The 27,756-nt window shown below is 45.8% G+C and overlaps 1 protein-coding gene across 1 annotated transcript; it reads left to right on the top strand.

Annotated features, from left to right (window-relative positions):
- The first annotated feature begins 263 nt into the window (after positions 1 to 263).
- On the top strand, positions 264 to 27,465 carry notch3 (notch receptor 3). Its single transcript, XM_040189833.2, has 32 exons — positions 264 to 739; positions 1,756 to 1,828; positions 11,230 to 11,372; positions 11,462 to 11,797; positions 12,490 to 12,612; positions 12,707 to 12,940; positions 13,030 to 13,185; positions 13,291 to 13,476; positions 14,491 to 14,604; positions 15,683 to 15,796; positions 16,718 to 16,951; positions 17,117 to 17,227; positions 17,331 to 17,523; positions 17,680 to 17,825; positions 18,142 to 18,375; positions 18,511 to 18,663; positions 18,772 to 19,000; positions 19,099 to 19,300; positions 19,410 to 19,566; positions 19,710 to 19,894; positions 19,986 to 20,118; positions 20,224 to 20,594; positions 20,689 to 21,212; positions 21,309 to 21,635; positions 21,727 to 21,875; positions 21,965 to 22,190; positions 22,278 to 22,368; positions 22,505 to 22,673; positions 22,790 to 23,094; positions 23,207 to 23,354; positions 23,455 to 23,552; positions 23,654 to 27,465. Exons 1-32 carry the CDS (start codon positions 679 to 681, stop codon positions 25,154 to 25,156), a joined length of 7,428 nt encoding a protein of 2,475 aa, XP_040045767.2. The 5' UTR covers positions 264 to 678; the 3' UTR covers positions 25,157 to 27,465.
- Positions 27,466 to 27,756: the final 291 nt, after the last annotated feature.

Consider the following 27,756-nt stretch of genomic DNA (forward strand, 5'->3'; position numbering starts at 1 on the left):
CACAAACAAAACAAAAACAGACAAATAAGCCTGCACACGACTGGACTCGTTACTTGTCGACTTGCAAAATATAGGAGCCACCTCTCTTTTATTTTTTTTATTTTTTACTCATACCTTCATACAAGCGGCTGCAGAAGTTCACAGTAGAGAGAGCGGTGTATATTTTGATGTTTCATATTTTTATTTTTCGGGATTTTTCTGAAAATAATCATGTATTAATGTGTTATACATTGGGGTAGCAAACGTGCAACAAGCTCTCTGGTGTGGGAGAGAGACAGCGAGAGAGGGAGAGGGAGCGAGGGAGAGAGACAGCGAGAGAGGGAGAGGGAGAGAGAGAGAGAGAGAGAGAGAGAGAGAGAGAGAGAGAGAGAGAGAGAGAGAGAGAGAGAGAGAGAGAGAGAGAGAGAGAGGGAATGAGGAGGCGGAGTGATATCAGACGCTGGAACAGATCGGGAAGCAAAACTTTTTCTTAAGTTTCAGGAGGTTATCCGAGAATCACAGCAGCCGCGGCCGAGCGGCGGAGGATAATACGGGACTGGGACCTAACGCGACACTTCCCGGCTGTCTTTATGAAAAAGTCCCTATCGATTTTGGAGGCTTTATTTTTATGTGAACTTTGTAAAGGATGTATTTCTACTAAAAGCCCAACTTGAAACGTTGGAAGCGTTTTCACCAAAAATGGAAGCGAATATTCGATGGATTATTTTGTCATTTTTATTGTTTATGCACATTTGTGAGGGTAAGTGAATTTAATTAAATTTCGTAGCTATACATCCAGAGGTGGACGGGGCATGTCTGGACCACCAGTTCAAATCAAAATAACATCGGGAGTAACGTTATATCGCGCATGAGCTCTGGCACGTGCGTGTGTGTGTGTGTGTGTGTGTGTGTGTGTGTGTGTGTGTGTGTGTGTGTGTAAAACGGGTGTTGAGCTTTTTATTTGTATCGTATTAGTGGAGTAATGTAACAAATGTACGTTAATTGTGACTGATAATAGCATATGCACTCAATTCTTTTTTTTATTCTTATAAATCTCACCCTTCTCTAAGTTGAAAAGTGTGGTTTTGTGTACTTTTACAGACAAATAATCACTGGTCTCGCTGCGAGGGGTTAGTTTGGTCTGGTGAGGAGCGTGAAGGTGGGCTTTGCTGCCCACTGAAACCATAAGTGGAGAAAGTGGCTCCAACATCAACTGCACTTTAATTTTTCTTGGCGGAGAACCGTGGGCTTTGGAACAATATCTAACATGATGGCCAACTTTCCTAAATTGATTTCCGAGATTTATTATATGTGGGGAGGGGGGGGGGGGGGGGGGGCAACGGGGTAATTTGTTTAAGCTAAACCATGGGGCTGATGCGCCGAAGTTGAGCCCCTCCCTTTCTAAACAAAGACCTTTTAAACAACTGACCCCCCCCCCCCCCCCCCCCTCAAAGCGGGTGAGCAATGACCGTCAGAATTACCTAATTAAAACGCCTTTCCACGCCAGAACAACATCATGTACGCATGCATTTACATCAAAAGGTATCACAAGCTGATATGCGTTTGAAAAAGAAGACAACAAACATGCATGTGTCCCAGATGCCACAAGTGGCAAAAGGCCTGTTGAGGACATGCATGATTTCCGCATCACTGACTTAAAGATCAAGAGATATTCCACAGCAACAATACTGATTGTGTTGCCGAAATAAACTACTACTACAGAAATTCATTTTTCAGTTGTGTGATTCTCTAACAAGTTTCTCTAATTTCCTACAGGGTTCCGTTGCGGTGATAAATACAGATCTTGTGAAAATGGAGGGACATGCTTAGATTCACCTTCTCGGTGCATGTAAGTGGAACATATACAAATATCTGACTTTTCTCCTGCATTTATGCTTTGTATAACCAGTTTGGTGTTTGGGGGAAAGATAAAATCCAGTCTTATACTAAGTGTTAAGCGATTGAGTCAATATTTATATCCTGTCGGCTCTTAATTTATAACATTTACATAAAGAGGTGAGAGGTGGGACACATTGATTAGGCCGACAACAATAAGCACCATCAAGCCTCAACATGTTGTGTAGCCACTCTCATATTTTGCACCTGTTGAAGAGCTTTGCCAGACATATATATCACAGCATTATGCTACTCGCAATAAGTCATGTTTTCAATGTGTTTTTCATTGCGTGTTATGTGAGCACATGTCAAGGATTTACAGTTTTAGGGGGGATGTATTGTCTCCCTTTGCTGCCTGCTCTGGGAATTGGTGAGCTCTCAAATCTTTTGACAGTGATAAGGCTTTTGTTTTTCAAATTGGCGAGGGGGGTTGTGTAGGACCCTATGACAATAGTCAAGTTAAATGGCCTACATTGTTTTGCCTGGGGCTAATTTGTCTTTTTTTAACCTTTTAGCTCAGGAAACATGCCTGAGTTCAATGTTTTTGATGGAGGGGATACTTTCATTGATAGAACAAAACCCATTGGTTTCCAGCTGCTTCCCTCCAAAACAGTACATGTATTATTTTATTGGTGTCGACTTTAGGATACTACAGCGTTTAAAATTGAGCCATTTCCAGGAATGCACTTTTCTTTAATTCTATAAAGTGACTGCCGGCAGTTGCCATTGCACATTAGACAATGTGTAACTCGACTACATGTGGAACAAGTGACTACCTCCCACTTTGTTTCAATCATTAGCCTGAGCCAAGATTGGTGAGTGTCATTAAGTTAGTCAATGTATAATTACATGCGGCTAGATCTCCTCACCATACCCAACATTATTTCTCAAGTCATTTTGTGTCAACACAGTAATAACATTTCTGTGTGGGGAAAAGCAAAAGGAAAGTAACAGTCAATGTTTTACTTAGTTTCAACATTAGTCTCCAAATGTTTTCTTATTGAAGATACCATTCATTCATCCTTTGTGCTCCTTCAATCCCTTTGTGCCGTATACATGCATTAGGAGTGTGAGAGTTGGACATGTGCAATCACTATGCTGGTTCCGTGCCAACAAAATGAAGCACTTAAAAGTGCAAAGGGAAGGGATTTCTAATGGAAGGGAACATCAAATGTGCCACCACGCAGCACAGAAAGAGTCCTGTGGCAGGGCAGATTAGTGCAGCGGAGGGTGGACACGCCAAAGTGGTCGGACCAGTACTGGACAGAGGTGCGTGGTGGAGCCACCCCACCCCTTCCCCTGGGAACCTACAGAAACAGGAGATTGAAAACAGCAGAAAAGATCCTTTCTTCTACCAGATACCTACCTGTAACCTGGCACCATCAGAACAGGGCGTAGAGAGGAAAGACCAGGGCAAAGCGAAGCTGATACACAGGGTAGGAAGACAGAAACCAAACGCAGATACCGACTACATGTTCTGGCATTTGAAAGGAATTTTGAGAAACACTCACAAATTACTTTTCTTAAAATCCCCCCTCTTTTACCGGACTACACAAACTGTACTTTGTTTGTTGTTCATCTGTTCCTCTTGCTTGTTGTCCACACACTTGCTTATTTGATTTTCTAATGGCAGCTATTTTTTCAAGTGAGTGTAACACAAGCTACCATGTCCCAGGAACACACTACAGGTGGAACATGAAAGAAAGGTTCTCTAGCCTCTAGGTCTAGATGTCTATATGCCTCTGGCTGGGCTGTCTTCTCCTCAGTTGGCTTGGCCACAGATGCTGATGGGAGATTACACCGTTAAACTTTACCTCTTTCCAATCTGATATACGTTTTGTTGCGCTCAGATGCCTTGTGAGATGTTGGTTTATGTGAGAAGTTGTCTAATAGAAGAATGCGTTTGATGTAGACGATTACCATTGACATGGATGCCCTTCATCACCATATCAATCTGCAGGGAAACAGGCCTCTGAGTCTTCAAACATGTTTGTATTGATGTTCGTATGCGCTGGTGGCCGCGTGGCTTTTACCAAACCAGAAAGCAAAAGTTGCAAAGTGAAACCCATACCGCCGTAACCCCAAAAACCCAAACTTAAAACCAATTAGAATTTCTTTGTTTATATACTATTGCATTTTTGAACGCCTATTGTCTGTCAATCCAATCTCAAAGCAAACACTTTCTTCTTCAACCAGTTGGCTGCAGATAAGCAACATGTAGGTGACATTTATTAGTGTTTATCAAGATGCGTTGCAATGTCAGCTCTGCAATCTCTAGCTTCTAAATATCACTATCAGACATGGCTAACATTCAAAATAATTTTGCTGTAATGTGAGGCCTTCTCTCCATTTTCGGACACACTGTTCCCCGAAACAATTGACCTTCAGTAGTTACCCAAGAGTCTGCTTTCTACTGCGGCCCAGTTTTGAACTTGGATGTGAAGGGGTTGATGGTGTCACAGACCCTCTAGGTGAGCAATCAGGAAGTCCAGCTGAAGAGCTTTTGGCACCTCCGGCTCCGCCCTTCTGAGCGGAAAGTGCTGCCTGCGAGGGGCCACGGCGGCGTGGACGGAGGAGAGATAATTAGGCAGATTGAGAGGGTGTCATTCAGAGAGGATCCAGCTGGACGCATCGGCTGGGGGGCAGGGAGTGGGTAGAAGGAGGCTGGGTTGAAGGAGAGGGTGGGGTTGTGGTGGGGGTGGGGTGCGTAGGACAGCTGGTGGATGTTGTGATGGTAATCCAGTGAAGTCAGATCTTGACAAAGGGGAAGCATAGGGCCAGGTGCTGCCATTGAGCAGTCTGCCGCCCCCATACTGTGAGAGACAAGCTCGTGGAGGAATGATGCCGGTAGCTCACAGTCCCTCCAGCACATGTTGCCTCTCTCACAGCGCGATGGCCACCAGGTCCGGTCTCTCTCTCTCGCTCCCTCTCTCTCTCTCTCTCTCTCTCTCTCTCTCCCTCCCCGCGTGTCTCCGTAGTGGCGGATCACAGATTACGTCCAACTCTTTCCTCTGAGCTGAATGGAAACAAATGTGTGGCTTCTTTTCCGCATGAGGCCGATGGATGGATACAGTGGTCCCCTTCATGTTATTAAGGCTTTGCCCTTGGCCTCAGTAGCAGAGCGAGCAGACCAGTTGTGATTGTTTTGTTATGACCCGGAAACTCCCAGGCTCTCAGAACATGATGAAGAGGACGCCTTTGACTTTGATAGGGAGCAGACAGTTTGTCTGAGTGCAGACTTCTGTTTCTCTCATGAAAAGTTTCCATGCAGCTACTTTGTTTCCCTGCAAACTTCTGTTCATTTGTTTGAAAAGAGACACATTCTTTTAGATTTTTTCAATAAAGACAAATCACATTTTCAAGCAGGGGGCAGTGGACCAACTTGACATGTGAGCTGGAGCAAATATAAGTTGATTTACTAACAAAATACCTTTTTGAGGTATGCAATTCACTAAGAAGAGGAAATGCACACACACATGCCAAGGCAGATATTCCCTGACGGACCACAGCAGAGAGACAGCTTCTATTGTTGGCTTAGCTCAGAGCACCTCAGGGCCAGTGTTTTCTTTGTCATCTTTATGGTGGATTAGAAAGGAATGCTTAGTAAGATTCTGCCTGTTTCTCTGGCGCTTTCAGGTTATTGTCCGTACCTCCCATCCATTCACCCCGGTAGCCCCTTCAGGAATGCCTTGAACAATACTGTCAGTCTAGTCTCATTGGAAACGGGATGTTTGGAATGACTTGTTTGATTTGCAATTACTTTGCAGTTTTGCAAGGCAACCTACAGCCCACATCACTCATGCTGACGTGACAGGCAGATGGAGCCATTGTCGGGAAAGCTAATTCATTACAGACACAGTAGTTTGAAATGACTTATGCAGAGCAGTTGTCATATCTCTGAGGAGCGAAGTACTGTCTGACCAAGAGGTTACGCCATTATGAGGAGGGAGATTGGGGTTTGTTGTCTTTTCTTTTCTCTGGGCCATCACTTGAGACTGAGCTGTGGTTCCCAGGCCCCATCACAGGAAGTTGTGCCTTGTGACCTCCCTGCTACGCACATCCTGCCTTATCAAAAAACTAAAGCGGCTTACTCAGTCCAACCAGGTCGCCGTGATCCTCAACTTTCTCATCATTTTATTTCATCCTCCCGATGTATGCTAAACGCGTTCTGTCATTTAACTTATATCTAAATGGCTGGGAAAGAAAAAAATGTTTGACCACTGACTTTTTGCAGAAAACAACATTTGCAGAAAACTAAATTCAGTGCGCTAATTTATTTCATATTTGATGTTATTTTAGGGCACAAGAACATTTTGTAGTTAGTGTGTTATTGGTTTTGGATTAAATATCCAAACCACATTTTGTAAGGATAAGCCTGCCTCTGAAGTCTCATGCCTCGGTTGTTTGTTCATATCCGTGAGAAGATGACTTCTGAAGAGACATTTAGGCAGGCGTGATTGGAATAACTGTGGCCCGCCAGAATAATTTCCCCAGTCTCTCCCTCCCCCTTTAGAAGAGGAAGGGATGGGTCCATCATTAAATGGAAAAGGAATTCACTTTTCCACTAAGCACATTTTCCGCAGACATCTTGATTTTAAATGTTTACCATCTCCATATTGAAGGTCCTGGGATACTAACTTCTTACATTTTATTGTTATTTTTGTTATTTTATGTGTTTCATGAACTATGAAATGGCCCACAGTCTATTTTAACTTTTACTTCCTTGGGGGACAGCTGTTAAGATACCTTTCTTCTCTTCTCTTCTCTTTCGCTCATCACATGGTTGATGAGTTTTTGTTCTGTGCAGCATTTAAAATTCTAAAATCGTTTTTGTCACATCATGTTTTCACAATTAGAGGTTAATTGGAGAAACATTGGAGAATGCATTGTAAATCTTAAGTTGGAAATGGGGTTCTTTTTTCAATTTCAGTTTCAAAGTTTTGTGGAATCTGGTTTAGTTTAGGTGGTTGGGTGGGGTTTTTGTGGTTGAGTTCAGTGGAGAATGCTTTGAAAGACCTCGACCCTGGGATTCATCCAATGCGGTTATGAGCAAACGTGTTGGTATTCAAGAAATTTCAAGGAGTGATCTTCCAAAAATCTGTTGATACTTCTGGCAAATTTTTTGGGATAATGTACAGAGCAAAAGTTAAAAAACACCTCATTGGGTTCTTTTCATAGCAGCATCAAACAGCACTAAGCAACAAGGTCACATCTTTTGTATTCACTGGAGATCTGTGCAGTCCCCACTGCCAGGTAAATGCCAGACATTTCCTTGGCATTGTGGATTCATGTTCTTATATATGTGAATCTGAGCAGTAGGGGACTGTTAGAGGCGAGAAGGACACACTGGCAGCTTTCCGAGCTTTCTTTGTCAGATTCATCACTGCCTTTTCGCAGTTAAATGTCCTTATATTCACATGTTTAATATTCATGCTCTGGGGGGGTGCTGTGGAAACCTCCTTCTGGGGATTTCAATACCTCCATTGTGTGTCAGAAGCACAATTGTTGAAACAAACTTTGCACTTTAAACTGTTAAACATGCATTCTTTTAGACATGCTCGTACTTAATTACCAGGCTGAATTGGGGCCGCATGGCGCTCGGCGCTACCTGCGAATGAAGGGGATCGGTCCTCTGAACTGTCCTTACGAACCCCTCTCTCCGAACACCCCCTTTTTCTCACTCCGGTTTCTCTCGCCATGGGTTACTGTTGCCAGGCTACAGCCCAGGCCTGTTGGTCCATGTAAGCCCAGGCCTGAAAGACTAGCTGTTTGGGTCACTGCTCCCCCCCTCCCAGCACTTTCATACAAAGGAGTTCTGACTACTTTAGCTCTTTTATTTGTGCCACAAAACACTCCCCCAACCCCCAATCTGGCTCTTTGCTGAGAAAGGGAGAGCCAAGCTGGGGAGAGCAGAGTAGACTGTTGGAAAGAGGAAGGGGGGTCGGAATGGGGGGGGAGGGGGTGGATGGGAGCCTGTTGGCAGTGTGGTGTCAGTGTGGACTCACATTAAGGAGTAGATCTGGTTCCTGCTTGCTTATAGAAAGGGGGGGGGGTGTCTGTGCTGCAAGTAGGAAGGAGACACTGTTTCCCAAAGATCCTCGCTTTTTTTTTTCTTCCCGCAGCCTTTTACTCAAATGAGTTCTTCGATTTTGATGAACTCCCACCGTTCAATATGCTTAAATCTTACCTCAGGACCAAATATAGTAGTTCTGTTGTTGTTGCTCTTCCTCCCTACTAGTTTTAGGAAATGTCCTCTGAGATAGGAAGCCTCCCTTTATACTTGTTGCTTTGTGGAGCATGACTGTGGCTATGAACCGTGTCAGAGATTACAGCCTCTTTGTTCACAGGTGAGTCACCTTCTGACCTCTGGCAGAGTAGCTTCTATTGTATAGGAGAGGATGAGCTCAGGTTACGCTGCTTCAGTGACCCAAAAAGCAGGAAAACTGGCATTGTGTTACACACATAGAGGTGACAGAAGTTTTAGTCAGATGATCCCCATACTTGATGTATTACAACTGAGAAGTCTCAGTGCACTCAGTCATCTTACTTCATATCGAAGAAATGTTCTGGAAAAGGAATTTGGACTTTAAACTCGTCATCATTAAATGTTTAACAACTTTTTTTCTCTCCTTTTTCCTTAATTGCTGTCTTCTCTTTTATGGGTTGTCGATACTACCTTTCCTCAGAAGCTAAGGCTGGTTGTAAGTTTCTCCTCTTTGTGTTTGGGTGTGTAGTGATTGTTGCATGTGTTTGCATTGTTGCAGTGATGCCTTTGTGTAACATTCTTTAAAGTTTGTTAAGAGGAGCCGATAATGCATGTGTTTGTGAACGATCGCCACATCTCCTGAGTGTTGTGAAATGGCAAGTGGGTGTGTGTTTGTGTTTGTGTGTGTGTGTGTGTGTGTGTGTGTGTGTGTGTGTGTGTGTGTGTGTGTGTGTGTGTGTGTGTGTGTGTGTGTGTGTGTGTGTGTGCGTGCGTGCGTGCGTGCCTGTGTGTGTGCGTGTTGGTTATGGTTACAGGGAATTTCCCATGAGTGGAACAGCACAGTTGTTCTGGCTTAAGGTCTGGCAGGATATGTAGATGCCAGACACACAGAGGTGCACTGATTTCTGACAGATGTGGACAGATGCACAGAGGCCGGGGCTGCAGCTGGCAAAAGTCCTCATGTGTTGACACACAGATTACCCCTTCTGGCCATCCTTCCAGTGTACTCAAAGACCTCCTCATCTACGACACGCATTAAATATGACTCAGGCCCGTTGCGCAACAGTAGCCTGCACCTGCCTTCAACATCCGCCACAAATATGGGCCTAGGCGTAGGCAGAGCTCCTGCCTTGCCGCGTCCAGAAGTAATGGAATCCGCAAGGTTGTAAAGAGCCTGATAAGCAGACTCTCAGGTGCACCAGGACAAAGTTGCATGTCTCTCCCAGTCTCCGCACTGATAGCACTGTGATTTGTGTGTTATGGGAGCAGCATGTTGGCTATGAGTCAGATCTAGACAAAAGACTGTGTGTTTTGGCTGCTTAGTTCTGTGTGCATTTGTAAGGGAGGACAAATTATTTATCAGACACAACTATTATCGTAGTTCTTACACACACATGCACATATCTACACTGAGACAAACACAAATGCACTACATTCTCATAGCTGAACACACTTTTTTGCACATGCACTGGAACCCACAATACTTCCTGAAATGCATTTTAGAGTTATTCTCTGTCCACACAGTCACAATGGTCTTCCAAGAATTGACTGTCCATCTGTGTTTTCAGCTCTATAAGCAACTTTCTTCCTTGGTCCATTCAAAGCCCTAGATTCCAGACATAGTTAATTTGCCTCTAAATAAACCCAGCCAAGCCATGACAAATAGCCACGGGGACCAAAAGTGGGGGTTGGGGAAGGGTGTTGAGTTGGGTGTCGGGCTTGCTTTTCGTCTGTGAGGTTGCTAGGGCAACAGGGACTGTGCATTCGGAGTGAATCCAATGTTTTCATAGCAATTGACGAGGGATTACAGGAAATATGACATTACATTCTTGCTGGACCAGAACACTCTCCTCCTCTTGGTCGACCACCAATTCCACCTTCTAAAGACATTATCTCCTGCAGAGAAGCCCCAACCCACTCCCTGCATCTTGAGTGACATTATCATCACAATTAGACGGAGGACCTCTGACATTTGACCTCTCAGCGCGTGAGAGAAGTGGGTTGTCGGGGGGGTTGCCAAGCTGCCGTTCAGGGGGGGCTTTAGAAAATGGTAGGGAAGCTGTAATAACTATCAACGTTGGTTGTTTCAGTGCCTTTGGGCTGGTCATGGGAAGGATCTTCATTCCCAAAAGAATTTGTAGTTGCTCAGATAATCAATTATTTTTCAGACAAGCAAACCTACTTTGGAGACATGTTGTTTAATAAGGGGCGGGGGAGGTACAAAGCTTGGGTAGTGGCTCCTGTAAAAGAAAATAGATGAAAAACCCATTGTTGATCCCGCCCAGGGGTTCCCCTCCAATGAAAAAGAGGACAGAGCTCAATGGCGGGCCAAAATCCAGCCGTCATGAGCATCAAACAGCCTGTTTGAAGAGGCGACTTGTCACCGGCCAGGGGCTCCATTGTGGATATAGAGTTACCAGCTCATACTGTACTCCCTAGTGAGTCCAAACCATGGCTACGCTCCCATAGGGGTTCTGCAGGGAGCTAGAGAAAGCCCTGGTTATAAGCTTATCTCAATGTCTGATTGGAGGAGGTTTAGGCCACGCTTACACAACGTTCACAAAGCTTAATTTCCTCACGTGTGTCCGTACAGGATGCAGTTAGTTTTATTGAGTGTGTGGATCACCTGTGTTTTGACACCATCGAGTCGCTGTATTGAAGATATGAGCCTGTTCATTCTGCAGGTTGCGCGTGAGATGGATGACTGAAAATGTGATGTTTCATTCATATACCTAAGCTGCTTCTCCTACTATGTGTGCTGTGTGTATTCCTTGTTCTTCTCATTGAAGCTATTTATTAGCCACTGATACGTTTTACGTTTTCTGGATGTTTGCTTTTACATATAACACAGCAAAATCTGAGGTGTGGAACAGTTTAACAATGTGTATGTGCCACATGGTAAGCACTTAAGGTGCAAGCTATGTTATTACAAAATCGTTACAGGGTGCAGAAGAATGACTTAAGGCAATATATGACTTGCCAATGTGTCAGGCACCCAGATTTATGAAACCCTGAACTTAATGGGATTTGGACTTCGGGAGTTTGAGTGTCTCAGTTCACTATTGAATGCCTTAGTAGGTCTAGTTTGACCTCCATGCCAATTACATCCTAATGTGTATATGTGTGTGTGTGTGAATTTCTTTGTCCAGATGTCGTTTGGGATTCATTGGTCCTCTCTGTCAGCACCTGGATCCCTGTCATCGATCGCCATGTCTGAACGGAGCAGCTTGCAAGAGCCAGGTGGTCAACGGTATCCCGCAATTCACCTGTGTGTGCCAGAGAGGTTTCAGAGGTACATTTATCAAAATTTGATAACCGATCTGAGAAGCGAGATTGAAAGTTCCTATTTAAGCTTAACACAATTCCCTCTTTAATCTCCAGGCCAAGACTGCTCCCTCATTGATGCCTGTGCCACAAGTCCCTGTGCCAACGGGGCCCGTTGTGCGAATTGGAATAACCACTACAACTGTTCCTGCCCACCTGGCTTCCAGGGAAAGAACTGCCGCAGTGACATCGATGAGTGTCGCAAGCCCGGCGTGTGCCTCAATGCTGGCCTCTGCATTAACACCCACGGCTCCTTCCGCTGTCAGTGCCAACCTGGATACAGTGGACGCACATGTGAAGTGTCCACGCTTCCCTGCGCCCCGTCTCAGTGCCTTAATGGTGGCACCTGTCGTCAGACCAGCGACCATTCTTACGAATGTGCTTGCCTACCAGGTACGATAGCTCTTCATCAGTGTAATGGACCACACCTATATGCAACCATGCACACACGCACGCGCACACACACAGAATAACGGTTCTGGGCTTGGAGACCCCCGTCTTTTTTTCTCCTGGCCCACAGGCATACAGATTTTCCCAGCCCGATGACGTAGCCGTTAGTGCTGTTTCTGGGGTTGACTCTTCTCTCCCAGGTCAGCTTTCTGCCTGCTATTAATAGCTAATGATGGGAGAAGGGATGGTGGGAGAGTTGAAGAGGCAGATCGCCGTCACTCTAAGCCACTCTTTTCACAACAGAGGAATTTACTTTATGGGCCTCCTGGTTTTCCACTGGGGAGCAGACAGGAAATGTCTCTTGCCAGAGAGGAAGTCATAGAAACTGTGAGAGATTATAAAACAAGCAAACAGTGCAGGGAGGGCAGACCTCTGGAGCAGGCAGGAGTCACGGCTGTTGCTGGCATGGTGTGGGAACCATCACGTGGAGACGTAAACACTCAGACACCCTCTGAACCTTTTTACTGCCCACGTTACCCCATGCTGTCTCTAGTGTGGGAAACGGAACTCAACGTCATGACTGGAGATGTTTGGTGTCTGGGACAGGAACCAGTGAATGTTTAGAAAACTCTCACTTGGTGTACGTTACTGTGTCTGCGTATCACAACTCTTTTTTTTCTCTCCATCTGTCTCAGGGTTTGAGGGACACAACTGTGAGAATAATGTGGATGACTGTCCAGGTCACAAGTGTATGAACGGGGGAATATGTGTGGATGGAGTCAACACCTACAATTGCCAGTGCCCACCAGAATGGACAGGTACAGATCTATTAACGTGATATTTTCAAACAATCTTTAAATGTATGTATCTCATGGTGAGTATTCACAAGCCAACATCATCTAATCCCACTAGGACAATACTGTGCTGAGGATGTCAACGAGTGTCTTATGCAACCAAATGCCTGCCATAATGGGGGCACGTGCTTCAACACTATCGGAGGTCATACCTGTGTCTGTGTCAACGGTTGGACTGGAGATGACTGCAGCGAGAACATCGATGACTGTGCCATAGCCGTTTGCTTCAACGGTGCCACCTGCCACGACCGTGTGGCATCCTTCTTTTGCGAGTGCCCGGTTGGAAAGACAGGTTAGTGGGTTTGTGTGTGCCTCTTAGTCCCGGCTGCTTAATAGTTTGTTTTGTGTGTTTACGTGTGTCTTTCTGCGCTGTCCCCACAGGTTTGCTGTGCCACCTTGATGATGCTTGTGTGAGTAACCCTTGCAACGAGGGGGCAGTGTGCGACACCAACCCTCTTAATGGCCGCGCCATTTGCACGTGTCCTGCCGGCTTTGTGGGAGGTGCCTGCAACCAGGATATGGATGAGTGTTCGATCGGTAAGTCCGCAATATTTATTTTTTAACCATTTCTCAGTACTGTGGTCTGCTTGGACTTTTTCTCTTGATGGTTTTCATTACTAAACCTCTGCTTTCTGCCCAAAGGTGCCAACCCATGTGAGCATTTTGGCAAATGCGTGAACACAGAGGGCTCCTTCCAGTGTCAGTGCGGCCGGGGATATGCCGGTCCGCGATGCGAGATTGACATCAACGAATGCCTGTCCATGCCCTGCCAGAACGATGCCACATGCCTGGACCGCATTGGAGAGTTCACCTGCATCTGTATGCCAGGTATTCAGGCCTAGGATTTTTTTCAACACTACCAATAAAACAATACACAACCCTTCAATTCATCCTAATGATCCACTTACAAACCGATAGCAAAGAGGAACAACTTATTATTTATACTTTCTTTAGCATCATCTACAATTCTGCGAGACAGGCTGCCAGTGTTATGTAATTCATTCCTATTGACGTTGGGGGTGTGGAGGTACTGCTCTATACAGCCAGACAGGGTATTCGTTTGGACTAAATGATGGTTTGGACACTCAGTGACAAAAACAGAGTGAAACTCTCACGCGGCAGTCCTACATGCATCCTGGGGTTTTGAGAACTATACAAATTAGAGCTGGGAGTCGGGTGTATGGGACTGTATGTGAGAGAGGGCGAGCAGTTAGGGGGAGGAGTGTGCTTTGAATACTAATGAGTGGTAGAGTGGTGGGAATGGAGCGGAACAATAGGGCCCCTCTGTGCTCCACTTTGCACCCCTCATACACAGAGAGGGAAAGAGGCCTTTTCCCAGAGCCTCTCCCCCTCCCCCTTCTTTTCCAGAGACAGGCCCTTCCTCATAACCCTCATCATCATCAGCCAGCCTGGCAAAGCTCATGTGGAGCTGCTGATTATTTCTGATTCCACGCTAGCCTCTCCCCCACCACTCTGATCCACACTCTGTTTCACCTCAATGAAGGAACCCTCCATAGTTTACTCATACAGAATGTATAACATGCATCTGTTGAATGGGACACTTACCCAGGGAGGGAAAATACTCTGCGGATAGTAAGATGGGGTGATTTCAAGTCAGTAGTTTAGGAGCAACACTGGGCATGCTCTAGAAATTTTTCAATCCTGTGGTTCTGCAGATATAAGTGTCAAAATCTCTGAGGTCTCCCATGAGAGAAAAGTTTCCAATAGATCTCCCCCGCTTGCAAAAACTACTACACACTACTAATGAAATAAAAATGTAACGTGGCAAATCTGCTTCTGCAAAAAAACGTGTGTAACTCAGTTTGAACGTCTTTCTTCCAGGTTACACGGGGACTTACTGCGAGGTTGATATCGATGACTGTGAGAGTAACCCCTGTGTGAATGACGGCATCTGTCGGGACATGGTCAACGGCTTCACGTGTACCTGCCAACTAGGTAAGACGTTTCTGCCTGGCCGTGATTTCCATTTCCTGTATTTAAATCTTATCACTGCGAAGAACTCGGAGAGCCAAAGTTTAAATGTCCACTGAGACAGACAAGGGAGGGTCCGCTTTGCTACTTCTGCCGGCTGGTGTTTAGAGCCCACAGGGCAGCCTATCCTCTTCTCCTGCCTGAACAAAGACACTATTGTGACCCCCGCACCCCTCCTCTGTGGAATGTGGAAGGGACAGCAGTCTCCCTCCTCCTGCCCTGGTGGTGGTGGGGAACAGCAGTCCTGCTAATGAGATTCTTTTCCAGGTCCTCAATTTACATCTGGGACAGACGTCCCCTCTCCACCCCCCATCTAGCTATTGAGCCGGTGGAGCTGATGCAGGAAGGGAATGGGGGGTTCCCTAAAAGAGAAAACAATCCCACCGTCTCCTTCACCCCCCTCTCCCCTTTAGCAACCCGGGCTCCAACACACAGACCGTCGTGACACTGTTAATCAACTGAGCAGTGTGCTACCAATGCACCAATTCACCCCCGTCTGGGCACTTTGCCCACGGATTTCAAGCCCACTCAGTTTCTCAAGCTTCTCAAGCTGATTTTAGATTTGAATACTTTTATTATTATTCATTATTCATTCATTCATACATTAATCAGATTATTGGTGTTGTTATTTATTTTGTTAAAAGCTATTTCTCTACATGTTTTATTTAATTGTATGTACCGCTGAATAGAAATGTGAAGTAACCTGTGAGTGACGTGCGCCCCGGAATATTTCAAACTTGCAGTATAAACATATTTGCAGAACCGCCTTGTATGCACTATGGTTTAAGTCCCTTCTCATGAACATTATCAAGGTCACAGGCTTTGCAATGCATTCTGTAGTGGTCCTCTCCAGCACTGGTGCACTGATGACATGCCCTTAAACAGTCGAGGCGCTCTCAACCCCAACCTGAGCCAGACGTCACAAACCTAGCTCAAGACCTCTGCCCTTCTCAGAACAGACAGAACTGCCCTCTGACCTGCGCATGGACCCGTCTACTGGACGTTCTCTCTGACCCTTCACCTCTGTGTTTGTATGTCCCAGGGTTTACTAGCACCATGTGTCAGATCGACATAGATGAATGCGCCAGCACGCCCTGCCAGAATGGAGCGAAATGCTACGACCGGCCCAATGGCTTCGAGTGCCGCTGTGCTGAAGGTAAGGGCTCCTGTACCAAAACGTTATTTGCGAATAGTTGTGAGGATGTGCACAGCTCCACAGGTCTTCCGGCAGACGAACAAACCATTTGTTGCGCTGTGTTTGGTCTATGTCAGGTGTTCGGTGTTTTGGGGGGTCAGTTCTTTCCCTGGGTGTCTGCTGGCCAAGCAGACTGACTTGAGGCCCCTAATCCCCCTCTTTCCCTCGTTGGCTCTCAGGATCATGGGGTCACTGAGGACCAGCAGTTGCCAAGAAAAGAGTCTTGGTCATCACCCCGACATCTGTTCATCTGTTAAACCCCCACACACCAGCTCCTGCTGTCCCCTGTCTTTCATTCCTTTACCTTAATTCATGTCCAAGTTCGAAAACCAGCCCACATACAGTTCGCTACGAAAAAAGTTTGTCACAAAGAGTGCAAGTATGAGCTCACTGTGTGTATACATTGATATTTAAGTTTGTTTGGACGTAAACCTACAGAGGAGCCTGCTTCATTGTTTCAGTGGCCAGCTGCTTGGTACTCCCTCTGTTTGTGGGCCCCTTCTGTTGAGTGAAGTGGCCCTGTTTGACGTGGCGCAGGCTATTGTTCCCTCCGCCACTGAGAACAAAAGCAGGACTGGGAGGCCTGCGTAGGACCCTATTTTTTTTTTTTTTACTGCTTTGCCCAACTCAGCACTGCACAACAGACATACCACACAAACCAACACACAGACATTGTCGACATGGAAACCACAATCATCACAACCCGAAAATGTAGAAGCTTTTATAGAGAAAAAAACGGGAAACAGACAGAAATACTAATGGATGGAAATTGCTGCTAAAGGAAAAACATTATAATTAAAACTGGAGAAAAAAAAACGTTTCATCGAATGACCAGATAAATGTTTCACCATAAATCTAAATTACATCCTTTTTCATCTCTAGGTTATGAAGGGACACTCTGTGAGAGTAATATCAACAACTGTCAGCCCGACCCATGCCACCATGGTACTTGCATTGACGGCATCGCCAGCTACACCTGTAACTGTGACGCTGGCTACACAGGCTATCGCTGTGAGAACCAGCTCAACGAGTGCCACAGCAACCCTTGTCAGAATGGGGGCAAGTGTGTGGACCTGGTCAACAAGTACATCTGCCAGTGCCAACATGGAACCTCTGGTAAGATCCGACAACCTTGTTAATTCCAAACTTTGAAATTATTTTTTTTTAATATAAACAATTTACATTTACAGTGGATCTACTGCAACTGTAGGCTAAATGATGTTGTGTGCTCACACATCAAAGTGTAAACTCTTCACTTTAAGATACTCTCTGTCTACACAGGCACAAATTGTGAAATCAACTTTGATGATTGTGCCAGCAACCCATGTGACTATGGCATCTGCAAAGATGGCATTAACCGCTATGACTGTGTTTGCAAACCTGGCTTCACCGGTAAGGCTCAATGAAATCACAAATTTGAGATTAGTAAATCAGTTGTCATTGGAAATGTTGCTGATTTTCTTCTTCTGACTATGTCTTAAATCTCTCCTGCCAGGCTCTAAGTGTAATGTGGAAATAGACGAGTGTGCATCGAGCCCCTGTAGAAATGGTGGAACGTGTGTGGATGAAGAGAATGGATTTCACTGCCAGTGTCCAGAAGGCTTTAAGCCCCCTTACTGTTACTCCCAGGTGGACGAATGTGGCAGCAGCCCATGTGTCCATGGCTCATGCAGGGATGACATCAACGGGTATGATTTGTTGAAGACTTTTGTCTCAGTTTTAAGTGATGTCAAGAAGAAACTCTGTATTAACACCTTGTAAGCTTGTTGCTAATCCTACAATTCTACAACTTGAACTAGAATGTGGCATCTTTTGGATTATTGACTGTACTCCTGTATCCATAGTTATCGCTGTGACTGTGAGCCTGGATGGGTGGGGAAGAACTGTGACCTGGACAGGAACGATTGTTTGCCGAGTCCCTGCCAGAATGCCGGGACGTGCATTGACCAGCTCAATGGCTTCACCTGCAAGTGTCGCCAAGGCTTCAGAGGTAAGTGTGTGGCATGATACACACAACACACGCTAATCTCTGCGGCCCTCAACATGACAGAATACTCTACAAAGAGAGGATTACACACCTACAGCACATGCGGTAAACTTGAGACCCAGTAGACTTAATAGACACTTTTTTCGTCAAATGGATTCATTCCATGTTTTCCAGCATTTTCTTAATGCTGAATGCCAATCCATGACCTCCCCCTAGTGGTATAATAAGGATGCCAAATTCATTCACCAGTGTTTGGTCTTGGACCCATCACAGTTCTGTTTTGAAATACGTTTTAATGTCTTCTCTGTCCCTCCGACAGGTAACCTCTGCCAGGTGAATATCAACGAATGTGCATCAAGTCCCTGTCTGAACAAGGGCACCTGTGTGGATGGTGTGGCCAGTTTCACTTGTCTTTGTGAGCTTCCATACAGTGGACCCACATGTGCGGAGGTCCTCACCCCTTGTTCTCCTAACCCATGTGCCAATCATGCTCTCTGCACACACACACCGGACTACTTGGGCTATCAATGTAACTGCCAGTCAGGTTGGCAAGGTGAGCTTATTTATTAATAACTAATAACTTGTCGCCTCACCTCATCTATTGTGAAATATTTGGCCTTGAATATTAGAGCAGGTGTGATTTGACCTTGAACCCAAACCTTACCGTACAATATTTTGTATTTTTCAGGTCAGTTGTGCAATGTTGATGTAAATGAATGCATCTCAAACCCCTGCAAGAACCTTGGGACCTGCACCAACAAACTTGGAGGGTTTGTGTGCTCCTGCAGAGCTGGATTTACTGGGCTGACGTGTGAAACAGACGTCAATGACTGCTCTCCTAGTAAGTGGCCACGTAACCCTAGAATTTTGAATTACTGTAATTACCCATTGCTGTCCAACACAATACCAAGTGTTTACAGTTTTTCATCTCATCCTTTTGTGCCATCAGATCCATGTCTAAGTGGAGGGTCCTGCAGAGATAGTGTGAACTCCTTCTACTGTAGCTGCCTGGCAGGCTTCACTGGGCCCCGCTGTGCTTTAGAAATCAATGAATGCCAGAGCTCCCCCTGCAAAAATGGAGCCACATGCACAGACTATGTTAACTCCTACACCTGCACCTGTAGGCCTGGCTTTACAGGAATGCACTGTGAAACCAACATCCCTGATTGCACTGAAAGGTTAGTGTCAGCACATTGTACTTCATCAACTGGCTCATATACACATTCATTTAACAAGGCGATGAAACTTAAATCTGTATGTGCATTCATGTCTGCAGCTCTTGCTTCAACGGAGGAACGTGCACAGATAAAATCAATGGCTATTCTTGTACCTGCCGCTCAGGCTTCACTGGCTCCCATTGCCAATACGAGGTCAATGAGTGTGACTCCCAGCCCTGCCTCAACGGAGGCATCTGTCAAGATGCCCTGGAGTCCTTCCGTTGCTCCTGCCCTAAGGGTTACACTGGTAACCGCTGCCAGGTACACGCACACACTCACAGGCTTCCCTCCCATGGTCTCGTAAGGGCATACATTTGTGTTTAGACTAATAAATCCTAAGAATCCTCTCACTTGTCTCTTGGCTACCCAGACACCAGTCGACTGGTGCAGACGCTCATCTTCCTGCCAAAATGGAGGACGCTGTCGCCAGAAGGATGCCTCCTTCATCTGTGACTGTAACAACGGCTGGTCTGGGCGTTACTGTGACATCTCCAGGGTCTCTTGTGAGACGGCTGCTCGCCAAAGAGGTATGCGGGTATTGTACGACATTTAACCTCTTGGCCTGTGTTTGTATTGTAACTGAGTATTCGAGCCATTCACAGTTTCACTGTACAGGTCGTGTGTACTTTTTTTGTGTGTAAGTTTTTTCTTCTGAACCTTTTCTATTCAGGGCTTCAGACAGATGAGCTATGCCACCATGGGGGTCACTGTGTCAACACTGGCAATGCCCACTATTGTAAATGTCCTGCTGACTACACCGGAAGCTATTGTGACAGCCAAGTGGATCACTGTGAAGACAAACCCTGTCGCAATGGCGCCACTTGCAGGGGATATGTGGGAGGGTATCAGTGTGACGTGAGTACAGTTCGTTGACAATATTTTGTATTCACACAGTGTGTGTCACGCATGTTAAGGTAATGTAATTGTCGTCTGTATGTCTTTACAGTGTATGCCAGGCTTTACTGGACAGAACTGTGAGATAGAGATCAATGAGTGCCAGTCTCATCCGTGCCAAAACGGAGGCACTTGCATCGATCTGGTGGGACATTACATCTGCTCCTGCCCCCCTGGCACACTGGGTATGCAAGCACATATTCAACAGTAAACTACCAGAGATTAAAACTACATGGGACTCAAATACAATGAATATGTTGTCATTTTTTCATAATCCTTTCTTTTTAAAGGTGTTCTATGTGAGATCAATGAAGATGACTGTGCCCCACCTCTGAGAGTGCGCAGTGCCCCCCCTAAGTGCCTGAACAATGGCACCTGTGTGGACAGAGTGGGTGGATATCGCTGCAATTGTCCCCCTGGATTCACAGGAGAAAGATGTGAGGGAGACATAAATGAGTGTCTCTCTAACCCCTGCAGTCCATCCAACAGTCTTGACTGCATCCAGTTGCCCAATGACTACCAATGTGTTTGCAAGCCTGGATTCACAGGCCGGAAATGTCAGAGCAGGTTTAGTGTGTGTGAGTCTCAGCCTTGTCAGAGCGGTGGAGTGTGTTCGGTGTCCGGCAGCTCTGCAACGGGATACACTTGCACATGTCAGCTTGTAAGTATACCTTCACATTAAGGTTTTTTAAACACACAATCGGCTTTGTATTTTGTTCACATCCTCTAATTGAATGAATGATGTCCATCCCTAGGGTTATGCTGGGCCCAATTGTGAAAGAAGCATGTCCTGCCGGGAGCTACCCTGCTATAATGGAGGTAGCTGTGCACTCACCTTGAGGGGGGCGCGTTGCACCTGCCTGCCAGGCTATGGCGGGCCCCAGTGTCAGCATCGCAGTAATGAAGGCTGCTCGTCCCAGCCCTGCCGGAACGGAGGGTTGTGCACTGAGGAGACCAGCTTCCCTTTCTTCCACTGCCAGTGTCCCAGTGGCTGGACAGGAAAACGGTGCGAGCAGAGCAGTAGATCCATTGAGGATCACATACCGTCGTGCCCTCTAGCTGACTGTCATAGCAAAGCCAACGATAGTGTTTGCGACAAGGAGTGCAACACGTTCCTTTGTCGCTGGGACGGCGGGGACTGTTCTCTGGCAGTGAATCCCTGGGCTCGTTGTGCAGACTGTTGGCAGGTCTTCAACAACAGCCAGTGCGATGAGTCCTGCAACAACGTCGACTGTCTTTATGACAACTTTGACTGCAAGAAAAAGGAGAAGGTTTGCAAGTGAGTTGACCTTTACTGCTAACTTGTTTCCGCCAAATTTTTCTCTACCGATCTAAGAAAAACCTAAGCTGATCCTTCTGTTTGTGTTTTCTCCAGTCCAATATATGAAGCCTACTGTATTGACCACTATGCTGATGGGAAGTGTGACCAGGGCTGCAACACAGAAGAATGTGGCTGGGATGGCTTGGACTGCGCTGGAAAGGTTCCTGAAGACCTCGCTGATGGTGTCTTGGTTTTGGTAGTCCTACTGCCTCCAGAAGAGCTTCTTCGCACGAGCACAGCTTTTCTGCAGAAATTAAGTGCAATCCTGCACACAACACTGCGCTTCCGACTGGACCACAATGGAGAAGCCATGATACACCCTTATACCCGCAAAGCTGCGCGTCTCAAGCGGGAGTTACAGCCTCACCAGGAAGTCATTGGGTAAGGAAGGCCAACATAAATCATCTGAAACAGCTGGTGTATTTTCTGTAGATTGTACAATATAACACCTCTCTCTCTGCTCTTCCTGTAGCTCAGTAGTGTACCTGGAAATAGACAACCGTCTGTGCTCTCAGGGCTTGGAGGGCTGTTTCCCCTCAGCGTTCAGCGCTGCAGACTACTTGGGTGCTCTGTCAGCTGTAGAAATGCTCCGCTTTCCTTACCCCCTCAAAGAAGCTCGTGGTGAGTAGGGACACTCAAAGAACACAAAATAAACTTGTGATACTAATTAGGCACAAATGAGTGATTACTATTTTGTCTACTCCAAACAGGGGAACAGATTCCGGATATCGACCCCATTCCTCAATGGGCCAAGCTGATGCTGGTGGGGATAGCTTCTCTTTTCCTTTTGGTTATCCTTGTGATAGGCATGTTGATTGCTCGTAGAAAGAGAGAACACAGTACCCTTTGGTTCCCTGAGGGCTTCTTCCCGAAGAAGGAACCCAGCAGCAACAAGAACCGGAGGGAACCCGTGGGCCAGGATGCTCTGGGAATGAAGTAAGTCATCAGTGTGCAAAATTACGTTGTTTAGGACTGTGGCAATGCTATTTGTGCTTATTGTTTAACATATTCATTGGTCCACAGACACATGCCAAAAACAGTGGAGGAATCTCTCCTTGGAGATCACAGTGACCAGTGGATGGAGTCAGACTGCCCGGAGCCAAAAAGGCTTAAGGTCAGTTTAACGCCATCTACACATTTATTCGTTTTCCTGGTACAATTTACATTAAATCCCAACAAAGTAAATCCTCTGCCTGTTTTTAAGCCGGCCATGAATAACAAAACAGTGTTTTCTCCTTCTGTGAGTTCAGGTTGAGGAACCGAGTTTGCTCTCAGACTGCGAAGATGCAGTGGACAGCAGGCAGTGGACACAGCATCACCTCGCAGCTGCAGACATCCGTGTGCCGCCCACCATGGCCCTCACCCCACCTCAAGGAGAATTTGAAAGCGACTGCATGGATGTTAATGTCCGAGGCCCAGGTTGGTAGTGAGATCATCAAATATTTACTGTTTTTTTTATATACTTCATACATCATCTGTTGAGCACTTGACTTGACATCCGCCTCATCCGCGCTCGTTTTCCCACCTCCTACCAGATGGTTTTACACCACTGATGCTGGCTTCATTCTGCGGAGGAGGCTTGGAGCCCGAGATAGCAGAGGAGGAGGAGAGTGAAGAGTGTTCGGCCAACATCATCTCCGACCTAATCTACCAGGGAGCCTCCCTCGCTGCCCAAACAGACCGCACCGGTGAGACAGCGCTCCACCTGGCTGCTCGCTATGCCCGTGCCGATGCTGCTAAGAGGCTGCTGGATGCCGGGGCAGATGCCAATGCTCAAGATAACACGGGACGTACGCCGCTACACGCTGCGGTGGCTGCAGATGCACAGGGTGTCTTCCAGGTAAACAAACATCAACATGTACTGTTTATTGGCCACATCAGCTGTGAAGATGCCTCTAGCTGGTTGGTGTATTGTCGCAATCATAATGTTGAACCCAACTCTTTTCATCTAGATTCTGATCAGAAATCGGGCTACGGATCTTGATTCCCGTATGTATGATGGCTCTACTGCACTGATCCTGGCAGCACGGCTGGCGGTAGAGGGCATGGTAGAGGAGCTCATCACTTGTCACGCTGATGTCAATGCAGTAGATGAATTGGGTGAGTTCGTGGCAATTTTTCCTTTTTGTTGTTCAGAGTTTTGTAATAAATTTCACTGAAACTATAGTTGTGTAATCTCATTGTTTCTTGTCTCTTAAAGGCAAATCTTCCTTGCACTGGGCTGCTGCCGTGAACAATGTGGAGGCCACTGTTGCCCTGCTGAAGAACAGCGCAAACAAAGACATGCAAGATTTGAAGGTATGACAATCCACAGTCTTTCTCAGCGGTGTGGCTTCCATACAGAGAATTTTTATCTAACAAAGTCTTTGTTTTGTTTTTTTTGCTCTTTTTATTCTCAGGAAGAGACACCTCTGTTCCTTGCAGCCCGTGAGGGCAGCTGTGAGGCTGTGAAGGTGCTGCTGGCTCACTTTGCAAACAGAGAGATCACAGACCATATGGACAGGTTGCCAAGGGACATTGCTCAGGAACGTATGCACCATGACATCGTGCAGCTTCTTGATGAGTACAACACAGTAAGGAGTCCCCAGGGCCACGGAGGGACTGGACACCACCTGTCTGGAGTACACACTCTGTCTCCGCTCATGTGCCCTCCCAGCGCCTTCCTACCTAGTCTGAAAAACACCCCACAGGGCAAGAAGAACCGCCGGCCTGGGGCCAAGGGTTCAAACCTGGCAGGCCAACATGCTAACAGTCTGAAGGAGTCGGTCAAGGCCCGTAATAAGAAGCTGACCTTGGACATGCAGAGTGCCTTACTGGAGAGCTCAGTCACCTTGTCTCCGGTCGACTCACTGGACTCGCCCCATGGGGGAGCTAGCAACGCTGGCTACATAACCAACCCCACTTCTCCTGTGGCCATGCAGTCACCAGGGCTCTTCCACTCGTCCATGTCTGTACCAAACACCCCAATGGTACACAGCAGCATGTTGGAGGGAGGTGGCCCATTCGCTGTGTCTCTAGCGCAACTCAATGACCTGGGAGTGGGAGCAATGTCCTTGCAGGGGCGCGTCTCCATGGCTTCAGATGTCAACCACGGCTATGTGCTGAGTTCGGGCCAAATGGGGCTGAACATGGGCTTGGTCAGTCCTGTGAGTGTACCCTTTGACTGGCACAGCAGGATGCCCTCCTCCCAGTGTGGTCAGCAGGTGGTCAGTCTTGTGCAGAGTGGCCAGGCAGGCATGCACCCACAGAGCCCGGCCATGCAGCAGCAGAACATGCTGATGCACCAGCAGCTCTACCGTAATGCCATGCTGCAGCCTACACCTGTTACCTCCACACCTACAATCAGCCCGGTCAAGCTGCCCTCCATTGCTGAACAGCAGCAGCAGCAGCAGCAGCAGCAACAGCAGCATCTTCTCAACCACAGCATCAGCAACCAACAGAGCATGGCCCGCATGGGCACCTCTACCCCACCAACACCCCAGACCTCCCAGCCTCCACCATCCTTCTTCCAGCAGCAGCAGCAGCAGATGCCCCAACAACCTTCTCAGCCCCAGGCTCCCGCTCAGCCCCCACAGTCAGCCACGCCAGCAGCCCAGCCCACTCAGGTTGTGGCCTCCCAGCCCAGCGGCAGCAATGCTGGAACGGAGGATTACCCGACGCCTCCCTCTCAACACAGCTACTCATCCGCACTGGATGCCACGCCCAAGCATTACCTCCATTTGCCCAGTGAGCACCCCTACCTGACCCCTTCCCCAGAGTCCCCGGAGCCCTGGTCTAGCCCCTCTCCCCACTGTGTTTCTGATTGGTCAGATTCTACACCCAGCCCAGCAGTTGCTGGCCCTGCCCAGACCCAAATTACTCAAATCCCAGAGCCCAATGGCAAGATGCAGGTGTTTGCATGAAGATCTCATTCTCCCTGCTTGAAAATGGACCTGGGGTAAAATAATTTGTGGACTGGCTCATAGGCCCGTCTGTTTATATGTGTCAGCCTTTTTCCAAGATTTTCATTGGATTTGGATTGACTATGATTATCGGGACGACCGTCTGCTAGTGATTCTGCAGAGAAAAAAAGTAAAGGGAAATGTGTATTGTCTGGAAAAACAGCAGACAAATGAATGAAGTAATTCTGTCACAGATGGACTTGTTTTTTATTATAAAAAGAAGTATATGAAGAAAACCAAGTCTTTCATTTCAAAGACTTAGGGATGCTCTCCTGGATACTAACAAACATTTAAAAAGTAGATACGAGAAAAAAGTAAGTGTTGAAAGGGAATCCATTTATTTTTATTTATTATTTTTATCTCTCTGAATCTTTTTCAGGTGTTATCACCCTCTTTCTGTTCTAGCTTCTCACATATTGTGCCACTTCCTCCTATTTTATATCGACCGCCAACATTTCTATTTAGCCAGTGTGGCAAGTGATGGTAAAGGAATATAATTCATCATTCAAACCAGTTAACAGACCGAAAGAGGAATTTCCACCTCTTAACTGATATTTATTTAGGGCAATAACAACTGGTAAAGATAAGACAACTGGTTTTAACAGATATATATTTTAAGAGTTGCTCAGCAGTAGTGGTATGTTCTGATCTGATTGAATTGTGGTTATTGATTCATTTCCATGTGAGTATTATGAATAAGAATGTAGATGAGTGTCTCTGAAGCACTTCAAGTGACCAGCCTCAAAGGGCAAGTGTGGGTCAAATACAACATTTATTGCAATGGATATTTATAATATATGTGTGGCATTAAATTCATGGTAATTTTCCCTCTGAACTTTCAAAGTAAATTGGCAGAATAAAGTCAGTCCAATTTATCACTGACTACAGGAATCTTACCTCCGGTTCTACTGTTAGCCCTGAGACATGTATTGTTTTGCCTTTAAAATCAGCCTCTCACTGCCTTTTTTTGATGATGTTTTTTTTTTCAATTTGTTTGGTACTCTGTATATTTTTGAAGACCATGGATACTGTTTTTTAAACATCACTTCAGATGTACTAAGCTATGCTCATCGGCTGCTATTTAATGTCACTCTTCCTTGCAAACATTCCTTCATTTTGCCTGTTTGGTTGAATATGGAAACTACCTGTCAGCAGCCTCTAACGCAGAGTACAACAGAGTGACAGACAAGTAGAAGTGACATTTTTAAAGTCTAAATGAAAACATTCCTTCACTATATCTGTGGCGATTGAGGTCTCGCTGGCTCTCTGACCGTGTCCGTGTTAGTGTCTGTGGTGGAGTGGTCAGTGTGAGGGTGTGGCTGCTGGGCTGTGACTGCTTATGCCCTGTCACTCCTCAGGGAGGTGTTTTATGGCATGCAGTGGGAGCGTTTCCCTGCATCTACAGTGGCTCCCAGTCCAGGGGCAGCGGAGATGCATCTTAAGATGATTGTTAGAAGAGACTGAAAGGAAAGAACGCTACTATGTAGTGCTGCACCCTTAAACCTTTTTGCAAAATTCTGAGATAACTCTCCCAGTCGTCCAGCTAATACCTTGTGTAATGTTCGACTGACTATTTACTCCCACGTGACCCGTGTTAAGGATAGAGGTCGTCCTCTCATTGACATTTGAGCATAAAGTCCGTTGATAATAGTAGAATTTTGAGAAAGTAACCATTGCATCGTGAACAGAAATTAGTAGGCCACCATTCCTAGCTACTACCTTTGTGGTGACCTAACACTGCCCCTAGTTGTGTCATAGAGTTTCTTTCATTCAGTGTTTTATCCTGTTCACTATAGACCCAGCTACTGTTTTTCATCAGACCTGGGAAACATTTTGTTTTTCACAGTCCAGTTCACATTTTACTTACAAAAACTGTGTTTGTTTTTTATTTTTATATATAACTGGTCTTTAAATTTTCCAACCAGGTCGCACTAAGTGTTTTGTACATTTCAACCTCCCAACTTCTGTTTGTAAATATGTTTGTACTGGGTAGATCTTTGCTTGAGAAGTCTTATGTTTCTGAAATGATTATGTACTAAAAAGGACAAAAATAAAATGTACTTCATTTAGCATTATTTGAAGCTGAGGCTGTGACTGATATTTTATTGGTCTTGTGTTATTAGAACAGTCATAGATATTTTCTATAATTAATAATTCCTATACTTGTTTAAAAGTAGTTCAATATCACTGTACATAATCCTTTCCACTTTTTTTCTTTCTACAGTCAAAAATTGTAAAGTTACTTATAATAAAAGCTGTAGGGAACTACATTTTTTGTGTCCTTGTTTTCAGTCACTGTTTCATATTATAAAGGAGGATAGAATTCCTCATAATTATAAGCCTCGAAATAAAACTGAATATTATTCCCAATAATTAAAGCTGTCCTTTTGGCTCTTGTTGGATAACATATTTTTCTTTTTTTTTCTAAGCTTGTGGTATTTGACTGCCTTATATTATTATTATTATTATTATTATTATTATTATTATATATTTTACGGTACATTGCCCAGTAATTGTGCTCACTAACCCAAGCTATAGTACATTTAAAAAAATGTTAAAAT

This window comes from Gasterosteus aculeatus, chromosome 11 (assembly GCF_964276395.1).
Source record: "Gasterosteus aculeatus chromosome 11, fGasAcu3.hap1.1, whole genome shotgun sequence".
Taxonomy (NCBI): Eukaryota; Metazoa; Chordata; class Actinopteri; order Perciformes; family Gasterosteidae; genus Gasterosteus; species Gasterosteus aculeatus.

Excerpts from the sequence above, each read along its gene's own strand:
- notch3 (XM_040189833.2), top strand. The coding sequence starts at position 679 with ATGGAAGCGAATATTCGATGGATTATTTTGTCATTTTTATTGTTTATG. Across the intron at positions 19,567-19,709 it reads GACGGCTGCTCGCCAAAGAG|GGCTTCAGACAGATGAGCTA; the intron begins GTATGCGGGTAT and ends TTTTCTATTCAG. Across the intron at positions 22,369-22,504 it reads CGGAGCCAAAAAGGCTTAAG|GTTGAGGAACCGAGTTTGCT; the intron begins GTCAGTTTAACG and ends CTGTGAGTTCAG.